The 11,269-nt window shown below is 42.9% G+C and overlaps 1 protein-coding gene across 1 annotated transcript; it reads left to right on the top strand.

Moving 5' to 3' along the window:
- The first annotated feature begins 574 nt into the window (after positions 1–574).
- On the top strand, positions 575–2,610 carry LOC115756213 (vacuolar-sorting receptor 1-like). The gene is made up of 2 exons (XM_030695909.1): positions 575–869; positions 2,300–2,610. The coding sequence occupies exons 1-2, from the start codon at positions 575–577 to the stop codon at positions 2,608–2,610; spliced, it is 606 nt and encodes a 201-aa protein (XP_030551769.1).
- The last annotated feature ends 8,659 nt before the right edge of the window (positions 2,611–11,269 follow it).

Below are 11,269 nucleotides of genomic sequence, written 5' to 3'. Positions count from 1 at the left end.
TGTAGGACAGTCAACGTCCACGTCAGCGATTTCGATCAAAATTAACCGGATGAACTCAATTGGCAAAATTCGAAAATATTTAGAACTTAATTGGTAAAATTGAAATGTTTAGATTTGTATTAGAAAAAGGTATAATAAATTTAGGACTTTTATAATTTTCCTGTTACGTGAATTCCACGTGTCAGCGGTTATATTTTGTGCTGTACATTCACTAGAATCCATTTAAGCGTTCTCCCAATGAAGGGTAATATTTGTTTTCTTCGGAAATTATCGTGTTGTTAATAGCTAAGAATTCCTGGACTCTGAGTCAAATGATTGACCTCGATAATATCAGTCTGATTTTTGTTGGAATCTCCTTGGACTCTTATGAGCTGATGCAATGTGAATTCCACGTGTTTGCTCTCAGATGGCAAAGGATTCCTAGTCTCTGAATCATCTGATTAGCCTCGATAATATCATTCTGTTTTTGTCGCAATCTCCTCGGACTTTTATGAGCCGATGAAGCAAATAAATGCATTGCCTCTTCTTAATCTGTGCAAAGCCGGATTTTGAGAAAATTACTTGGTCATCCAAGATGTGGGAAAAGCTTAAGATTTTCGTTTGGGTTTGGTGCGTTTTGTGCGGGTCTGGCTTTGGAAGATTCATAGTGACGAAGAACAGCTTGGAGGTGACTTCTCCAGAATCGATGAATGGATTTTATGACAGTTTGGTCGGAATCTTTGGTGGCTCAAACTTGGGAGGGACGATGGCAGGCACTGTAATTTATCCGAAATCCAACCGCAAGGCATGCAGGAGCTTTGAGGACTTTGGTTTCTCTTTCAATTCCTATTCCGGAGGACTACCTACTTTTCTACTTGCTGATCGAGGAGGTATAGTACTTAACAGCTTATTGTTATTATTATTGTTGTTATTACTATTGTTATGGGTAGTATTATTATTATGAGCTATGACTATGAGGCTGAACAACTCATGTTCAAGACTGTTTCCATTAAAGGCTTGAATCAGAAATTGGTACCATCTGTTGAATTATCACTCCTAGAGATATATTTAGTGTGGTCCACATTACCAAAACATCGAAGACCAAGGACAAAAATATCAATGGTGATATTAAGCTTTGTTGTAGCAGATGGTCAAACTCAATCTTCAAGAAGTCTTAGATGAAGTCTTGAGTGTTCAAATGATCACTTGATGGTAGAGAAATTAATCAGTTTCGCCTGAAATAAAGTGATTGGGGTCCCCAATCTAGCTGATAATTAGGCCTGTGATTCTCTAATGTGGTTCACTTTGACACAACATCAAGATCGAGAACACAAACATCAAGAGGGTGATATAGAGCCTTGTGATAATAAATGGTCAAACTCAATCTTCACCAAGTCATTGATAAGGTTTATGTAATCGAAAGGTTTCTTGATGGCAAAAACATTGATCAGTTTCGCGTGAAACATGGTGATTAGATTCCCTAATCTAGCATCTAAACATGCCGGTGATTCTCTTTCAATCTGTGACTTTCAGAAGTTCCTTAAGGTATAAACTAGAAGACACTAAGTACCATATCAATTTTAGGGGTTCCTTTGAGGTTGTTCATGGATGGATCGATCAAAGGCATCCTCGGTGCATCTTTATTAACGCTTACTCGTAGATAATTACCGCTGAAAGTTTGAACCTACTTTGCTGCATATTTGAAATATGATTGTGCTTTTGCCTAAACCACTTTCTCCGACATGTGGTACATCAAGATTTGATCTTTGTTTGTTATTGTGTTTTTGATGGGTTGGTAGATGATTTTATGGTTGACAACATTGTGATGAACATTGAATTTTGCTATTCTTGGATCTGATCAACTGCTCTATGTTGGTATGGATTTTGTCAACGAGTGCTCTCGAGATACTTTTTTATTATAATTAATAAAGAAATGTTTTCATTTTACATTGATCACACATAATACAAGAGAGACAATGCGTCGGAAATGATGAACTTTCTTCGTTTGAATATTTAACAAGAACTAGTAGCTCTTTTTAACAAAACCCGATTTTTATTATATCTTTTAAAAAGACGATTCAAACTTTCTCTCTCTTTAGAAACCTGAATTTCAGGTTCAGTTTTTTAGGCAACCAAATATTTGAAGACAGCTATGAAAGAGCAACTATGCAGTTCAATAAACATCTAACTACCATTAGGTTCTAAAGATATCCAAGCTTTATAGACCATTGACGAAATTTTTCTGGAGGTCAAGGACAAACACATTGATGACACGTTTTTCCCCGCCCAAACTCACGAATGAGTTAGCTATTGTTGGCAGATTGCTTCTTCTCACTGAAAGCATGGAGAGCACAGAATGCTGGAGTGGCCGCCATTCTCATCGCTGATGACAGACGCGAGCCATTGTTCAACATGGAGTCTCCGGAAGAATATTATCCTGGTTCTGAGTATGTCCAAGAGATCTTCATCCCATCAGCATTCATCATGAAAGCTTTGGGAGATGACATGAAGCGGGAATTGTCTGATGGCCAAATGGTTAATGTCACTCTGGATTGGACCGGAGCTCTTCCGCGCATTGATCTCGTACAGAACCTCGGCGAAGCCATGACCGTAATTGATGGAGGAGTTTGAAATTGAGAGTTATCTAAGTGAGTCAAAACCAAGTTACATATGACTACTACTGTATTTAAGTATGGATGATGGCGAGAAATACATCTCTTCCATCTTGAGACATTGGAAATAAAAAGTGTGTTCATTATTATTTAAGTGCATAGGAAAGATTCATACCAGATCGACATCGGAAATAGCGCTTCCACTGGAGGGGAAAGTTGTGAGCAGCAGGATTCGAGAGAAGGATGGAATAGCCTCCAATACAGCTCTTGCTTCAGTTTCCTCTGCTGAGAAAGCCTGGACACAGTATCCTTTACCCCCAATCAATTCCCCTTGATGATTCCTTGCGATGACACCTGCAGCAGCCACCCTGGTATCTTCAAAGAAAGAATCCTCACATTTAATTTTAATGGTTAAGGCGCAGGACTGTCCACTGTGTTCCTCGCCTCTTCTTCATCAACTTTGGTCTCTAACGCACATGGCATGAGTTCTTCCTCGCCTTTTGGAGATTAGCTCGACCACCTGCAGCGGACTAGGCAACTCCTGCTGAAAATCTGCCACATTCCTAGCCTTCCACAAGTACCAAGATATGTAAGCAATCTGCCTCAAAGAAGGGAATCGTCTCCTCCTTTTTCCAGGGCTTCTAAGAAATCAACTGTAACAAAGAATACCCCATTTCTGTTCCAACGCCAAGTGAGGTTACCAGATATCAATGTGGCATCGATAGGACTCCAATAAATCATCTCCTTTCCATCAGCCCTGATATGTTGTTCCCCACACCCCGGCTTCCAGGAATTTGGCCAGCCTTGTCCACCACCACTCCAGGAATGGGTGTGAGTTTAAATTCAGTGCTGTCTGGAATCCACTTATTCTTCCAAGCTCTAATAGACTGTCCATTACCCACCTTCCATAGTGCATGTTCTCGAAAGGGATCTCTTTAAGAAAATTTAACCCGTAAATCTTCAGAGGATTTGTAGTTTCTCCATGTCACCTTGGCTAGCAAAGCCATGATGTCTCCAAAAACCACACGGCATCCTCTTTTTCATGCGACCAGGCTTTCCCAGTTCCTCCAATGCACTTCCTTCCCCATCAAAATCTAGCTATTACAGCATCAAGCTCACACCAGTTTTCAGGGAATTTAAAACAAGCCATAGAACAAGGAGGAATGGCATAAGCAACAACTTTTATACGCACTTCCCCGCGTGCTTCAGACATAAGTTTTGCTTTCCACCCAAAAAGTTTCTTGATGCTCTTCGTCACAGCAGCCAAGGCCTCATTTTTGGATCTCAACCGCGAGTTAGGCAAACCTGTGACACCCCGGTTCTCAGGACTGCTCGGATAGATGGTGATAGGCCAGTTTTGACATCAAGCCACACGAGGATCGAAAGTTGAGATGATGCATCAATCGAAGGAATCGGTCTATGGACTAGTCACGAATCCACCATAGATCGAATTTCCGCCGGAACCTCGTATCGACCACGCACCGACCAAGGACTGATCACCTTAGGTCGTGTGACTTGTTGTGCGTCGATTACGGACCGAAGCAAATTGACCCTGTATCAATCGTCATGAGAGGTTTTGCTCGGTTGTGTTCAAGTGTATGCTTGGGTGAGAATCGGGTGATTCCGGTCTTGAACCAAGCTAAATATGGTACCGTTCACTTCCAATTATTGACAGAACACGTACTAGGATGCGCTAAGGTTGCGTTGGCCACACACCTAGCCCCGTCTAGTGGCGTGTCTACTACCCCCCCTCCGGGGCTTGGCCTTGCGCCAATCACACCTGGTGATAGCTGTTCGGCCCACCGGTTGTGCCAAACGGCACCGACAGCCCAGAAAATGTCCATGAAACCCCCAACTAACATTGATAACTCGGGTGTGACTTCCCCTCATTGTTGCCACGTTAGATAAAAGAGGGCCAAAGAATATGATTAAACCAATATTGATCATTGTAATTAGAGTCTTGATGATCATTAGAGGATGATTAAGCATCTTCTAGAAAGAGAACATCTAAGATAGGCATGTGGCACTTAGAGAAGCCCTTACAGGTGCATTGAACAAGTGTTCCACCTAAGATTATAGGTCTAATAGGTTAGCTAGGTGGAAGGATTCTTAGCAAGCCAAATGGACATATCATTTGTTGTCTCATTAGCCATTGGAATTATGTGGCAAATAATTAGAATTAGATGATGCCACATGGAAAGTTAATAAGTCCAAAACTAACTTGAGGAACAAGTCAATGAGGCCACATGGAAAGCTAGCTTGGAGAATAAGTCAAGAACCATTCTTGAACCTTCTAGAAAGGAAACATTTAAGGAGGACATGTGTCAAGAAGAGAGACACCTCATAATTCGGCTAGACAAGTGTCTTGCCTACTAGCCACATACGGTTTCCCACAAAGATTATATAATCTTTGAGCGATCAAATCAAGATCTTTGATTGTTGACCAAATCTTTGACCAAGTCAAAGAGGATCTTCCATAATGATTACCGTAATCTTTGAATAGTCAAACCTACTGATTATGACGGCAACTTAGCGGGGCTAGGTGGTGCGCGCGTGTCACAAAAGGAAGAACTTGCAATCTAAACAGTACAAGTGTCCGCCTATTGGAGAATTCTAGAATCTAGCCTTTTTAGGTGGCAACTTATGATTGGGCTAGGTGGAAAGCAAATAAGAACAAAACCGACTTAGAGAACAAGTCAGCAAATAAAGACAAAACCGACGTAGAAAACAAGTCAGCAAGGTTATAAAAAGAATATGAGCCCCCTTGCACCTACCATTCACACGCCACCCTCTCTCTCTCCCTTTTCTTTCTCTCTCAGCCCACACTTCACCGCCACAACCAATTGTCTCCCTTGCATGCCGGACCACCGCCACGCGAACACCAACCACCAATATGCCATCATCACCATCTCACCGTCACCGCCATCTCTCTCTAGTCTTGTTATATTAATTTTGTCAAAGCAAATGTAAGTAGACTTCTAGTTCTTTGATAGGATGAATTGAGCTTGTGTTTGGTTTATGTGCTTGCATGAGAATGGTTGTGTATATGCTTGTGTTTACTCGTGACTCATCTCCTACGATGGCAAAGTTATTGATACCGATTACTGCCTCATTTGAGGGCGAGACGACACTACTTAACCGTAAGGTTTGGTATGGAACGGGTTGAGAGAAACAATGGAAGAGTCTTCTTTGGGCAAGGATGGGTTGTCCCACAAGGGATGCCTCGGTAGGTGCACATCGAGATCCCCGTCAAGTGAGAATTGGTGGGCATGTGAAAGTCCGGGACCTTACGGAATTGAACCGAACTAATATGTATCGTATGCATATTTGCAACTTTCCGGGGAGGCCGAGAATGGCTTGACGAATTCTTGCTATTTCTGGTTTCTTTATCATTTGATTGCCTTTCACTTAGGCTTGGCATATAGCCATCCTCCTACCTTAGGCCTAGGGGTTTTACTTACCGAGACTCATTCTCACTCTGTCTCCTTTTCGGGCTTGTAGATATAGATGTTCCACCATCTCCACATTTTGATTATGTTGTACCATCGACACTTTATTACCGTGTACATGGAGGAGGGGCTCGAGAGCTAGGTCTCGCATCATAGTAGGTACGTGTGGTATGATGGTGACATCGACAAACCGCTAGGGATTCAACGTCGCCTAATGATCGCGTGCTATGGATGCCGCAAGCTAGGAACGGCCGCTCTAAGTCTCACAGAGGGAGGGAAGCTAATTTATCGCCTTAACCACACTAGTGGAGCTAGGCAACTCCTTACCCTAACCTTCCTCGGATATTGTGTACATATGACTAGTAAATGAAATGTAAATTAGCAAAATTATGGTGTTTCCTCTTGTTGTGTTTTGCTTGTTGAGTTTCGTAGGGATTAAACTTCCCCTTGTTAATAAAGAAAAGAAAGTAAAAGAAGCCGGTCGAAATGAGGACAACGTGCCCGGGATGTCATATGTCCTCCCCTGCGGCGCTATGGGGCATTACGACCGATTTTGGTATCGGAGCGGGGTTATACCCGGAGTGATGAGGTGCGCTGGAGTCATGGGTTAGAATTAGGAAACACCAATTGCATGTATTGCTGATTGTGTTATGATTGTTTCTGTTTTTGGTTATGTACTAACAGTGGTGGTGATGTAGAAACTCCCTTTGTAGCAAAACCGTTTAACCATAAAACACCATGAGTACCCTAGGAAAGCCGATACTGGATCCCCAATTGGATGGAATTCTGCAATCCTTAGCCCAAATTGGGAGCTTCATGGAGTAACAGGTGTAACAGCAAGCGATGAATGCTACCGGAAATCCCTCAACGTCCGGGGAGTGGAGGTGGAAATAGCGGACGTTATATGCAAGGGCTAATTGAACAATTTTTGAGGTTACGACCTCCAAAGTTGCTGGAACCGGAAGTCCCGACGAAGCTGAATTATGGATCGACGAACTTGAGAAGATATTATCATTATTTGAGTGTTTGGATGCTGATCGTGTCGCTCTAGCAGAGTACCGATTACAAGGCAATGCCGATCACCGGTGGAAGGTGACTAAGGGAATAGTATTCCCCTCTGGTTCTATGAAAAATACTTTTCGAAGTGCACTTGTGATGGGAAGATGATGAAGTTCATGCAGCTGCAATAGAATGAAATGACGGTGGACCAATACGAAGCAAAGTTCGTCGAACTGTCAAGGTACACACCCAAGCTAGTTGAAGAACCCCTGGCAAAAGCAAAGCGGTTTCAAGATGGATTACGCTACAACATTCAAAACCAAGTGGTGCCGTTAAATCTCGGAGATTACAACGAGCTTTATGCACGTGCCTAGTTAATAGAAAGGTATGCTACACAGCACGTGGTAGCAACGGCCAACTAGGACCGATCCCATTGCCAGGCCCTTCGTCATGAGGAGAGGCTTAACGGAGAATAGTCATTTTCCCTAAACAAGAAAAAGAAGGAGCTCCGGGTTGTTCAAAATGAAGATTGCTATTTTCGTGAAAAATAACACGGCAATGCTCCGTTTAGAGTCCAAACAGGAGCTTGCTTTAGATATGGCCAACAGAGCCATAAGGTGAAAGATTGTCCACGGCAACCCCGCAACAGGCAAGACATCAACTACAAGTGCCGACGCAGCCAGGAAATCTCCAACGACCTCCAGCCCAAAGATGAATTTATGTAATTACTCAAGACGAAGTAGGGAATATCAACATTGCCGATCCATACCATACTTAAAAAAAGGGCGCCGGAGACACCTCGGGGTCACCTCCTGCTCCTTAGCTTGATAATATGTGGAAACGAAGCGGTTCGGGGTGATAATCGCAAGATCGGTAGTCAATCCAACGGTGTACAAATAATAAGAATAAAATACTTTTGCTACATTGTATGGCATTCTTAGAATTGGTTAGATAATATTGAAGTCGTCATGGAAGCCAAAGGGAATAAAGGATGTCGTGGTCTTAACATCGGGGTAGTACAATACACCTTTATCAAGTTTGTTTTCAATCACGCTTTTCAATGGAACATCAGAAGGACTCCATTTGAGGCATTGTACGGGAAAAAGGCTTGCAAGATTCCAGTCTATTGGGATGAATTTGGGGAAAAGAAACTTTCGGGCCTAGAAATAGTTCAAATAACTATAGAGGCTAGACAGACAAATTAGGAATCACCTACGTGCTAAAGTTGATGAAAAAGCCGTGTTAACAAACGACGAAAGCTGCTAAAGTTCCGGGTAGGCAACCATGTTTTTCCCGAAGGTGCCACTGTGATAGACGTGTCACACTTCGAGGAGGAAAGGTGAAAGGTACATAGGACCTATTAAGATCCTAGAAACGATCGGGAGAATTTGCATATAAATTGGCTTTTCCAACATCCATGATGTAATTCACGTCTCGATGTTGGGAGATATAGACTGGATCCAACACGTATAATGAACTTCAACATGATCGAGGTTAACGACAGAATATAATAGTATATACTGAAAAACCAGTGCCAATCAATGACAGAAAAGAGCAATTCCTACGGCATAAAGTGATTCCCCTAATAAAGGTCCTATAGGAGTACCATGATATAGAAAAGGACAATATGGGAGAGCACGGAAACGACGAAGCGCGAATAACCATATTTATTCGAGTGATGAGGTATGTCTTAAAATTTCGGGGACAAAATTTTATAAGGGGAAGAGCTGTAACACCCCGGTTCTCAAGGTTGTTCGGATAGATAATGATAGGCCGATTTTGACATCAAGCCACGGGAGGATCAAGAGTTGAGACATTGCATCAATCAAAGAAATCGATCCATGGACTAGTCACGAATCCACCATAGATCCAATTTCCGCCAGAATCCCGTATCAACGTCGCATCGACCAAGGACCGATCACCCTAGGTCATGTGACTTGTTGTGGGTCAATTATAGACCGAAGAAAATCGATCTTGTATCAATCGTCATGAGAGATTTTGCTCGGTTATGTTCAAATGTATGCTCGGGTGAGGATCGGGTGATTCCGGCCTCGAACCAAGCTAAATATGGTACCATTCACTCTTGATTATTGACAGAACATGTACTAGGACGCGCTAAGGTTGCGCTAGCCACACACCTATTGGCGTGTCTACCGTACCCCCACCGCGGTTTGGCCTTGCTCCAATCACACCCGACGGTGGCGGTTCGGCTCGCCGGTTGTGCCAAACGGCACCGATGGCCCATAAAATGTCCATGAATCCCCCAACCGATATTGACAACCCTAATGTGACTTCCCCTCGTTGTTGCCACGTTAGATAAAAGGGGCCAAAGAATATGATTAAACCAATCTTGGTCATTGTAATTAGAGTCTTGATGATCATTAGAGGATGATTAAGCATCTTCTAGAAAGAGAACATCTAAGATAGGCATGTAGCACTTAGAGAAGCCCTCACAAATGAATTGAACAAGTGTTCCACCTAAGATTATAGGTCTAATAGGTTAGCTAGGTGGAAGGATTCTTAGCAAACCATATGGACCTATCATTTATTGCCTCATTAGTCATTGGGATTATGTGGCAAATAACTAGAATTAGATGACGTCACATGGAAAGTGAATAAGTTAAAAATTGACTTAAGGAACAAGTCAATGAGGCCACTTAGAAAGCTAGCTTAGCGAATAAGTCAAGAAGCATTCTTCAACTTTCTAGAAAGGGGACACCTAAGGAGGACATGTATCAAGAAGAAAAACACCTCATAATTTGGCTAGACAAGTGTCTTGCCTACTAGCCACACACGGTTTCCCACAAAGATTATGTAATCTTTGACCGATTAAATCGAGATCTTTGACCATTAACCAAATCTTTGACCGAGTCAAAGAGGATCTTCCATAATGATTACCATAATCTTTGAATAGTCAAACCTACTGATTACAATGGCAACTCAGCGGGGCTAGGTGGTGCGCATGTATCATAAAAGGAAGAACTTGCAACCTAAATCGTACAAGTGTCCGCCTATTGGAGAATTCTAGAATCTAGCCTCTCTATGTGGCAATATATGATTGGGCTAGGTGGAAAGCAAAGAAGGACAAAACCGACTTAGAAAACAGGTCAGCAAGGATATAAATAGAACCCGAGCCCCCTTGCACCTACCATTCACACGCCACACTCTCTCTCTCTCTCTCTCTCTCTCGACCCACACTTCACCGCCACAACCAACTATCGCCCTTATACGCTAGACCACCGCTATGCGAACACCAAACACCAACACGCCATCATCACCATCACCGTCATCGCCATCTCTCTCTAGTCATGTTATATTAATTTTGTCGGAGCAAAGGTAAGTAGACTTCTAGTCCTTTGATAGAATGAATTGAGCTTGTGTTTGGTTTATGTGCTTGCGTGAGAATAGTTGTGTATATGCTTGAGTATGCTTGTGACCCGTCTCCTACGGTGGCGGAGTTACTGATACTAATTACTATCTCAATCAAGGATTACTCATATCGATTACTGCCTCATTCAAGGGTTACTATTACTGATTCACGCCTCATTCGAAGGCGAGACGACACTACCTAACCGTAAGGCCTAGTATGGGGCGGGTCAAGTGGAATGATGGAAGAGTTTTCTAGGGCCAAGGATGGGTTGTCCAGCAAGGGATGCCTCGGTAGGTGCACACCGAGATGTCCCTCAAGTGAGAATGGGTGGGCCCGTGAAAGTCCGAGACCTTACTAAACCGAATTGATGGATATCACATGCATACTTGCAACTTTTCGGGGAGGCCGAGAACGGCTTGACGAGTTCTTGCTATTTATAGTTACTTTATCATTTGATTGCTTAACACTTAGGCCTAGCATAGAGCCGTCCACCTACCTTAGGCCTAGGGGTTTTACTTATTGAGACTCGTTCTCATTTTGTCTCCTTTTCAAGCTTGTAGATACAGATGTTCCATCACCTCCACGTTTTGGATATGCCATATCATCGACACTTTATTACTGTGTACATGAAGGACGAGCTCGAAAAGCTGGGTCCCACATCATAGTAGGGTACATGTAGTATGATGGCGGCATCAACGAACTGCCGGGGATTCAACGGCAGCGAATGATTGCGTGCTATGAGAGGCCACAAGCTAGGAACGGCCGCACTAAGTCGTATTGAGGGAGGGAAGCCAATTTGTCGCCTCAACCACTCTAGTGGAGCTAAGCAATCCCTTACCCTAACCTTACTCGGATATCGT

Source organism: Rhodamnia argentea, chromosome 7 (genome assembly GCF_020921035.1).
Source record: "Rhodamnia argentea isolate NSW1041297 chromosome 7, ASM2092103v1, whole genome shotgun sequence".
NCBI classification, from domain to species: Eukaryota; Viridiplantae; Streptophyta; class Magnoliopsida; order Myrtales; family Myrtaceae; genus Rhodamnia; species Rhodamnia argentea.
This window is presented reverse-complemented; position numbering and strand designations above follow the sequence as displayed.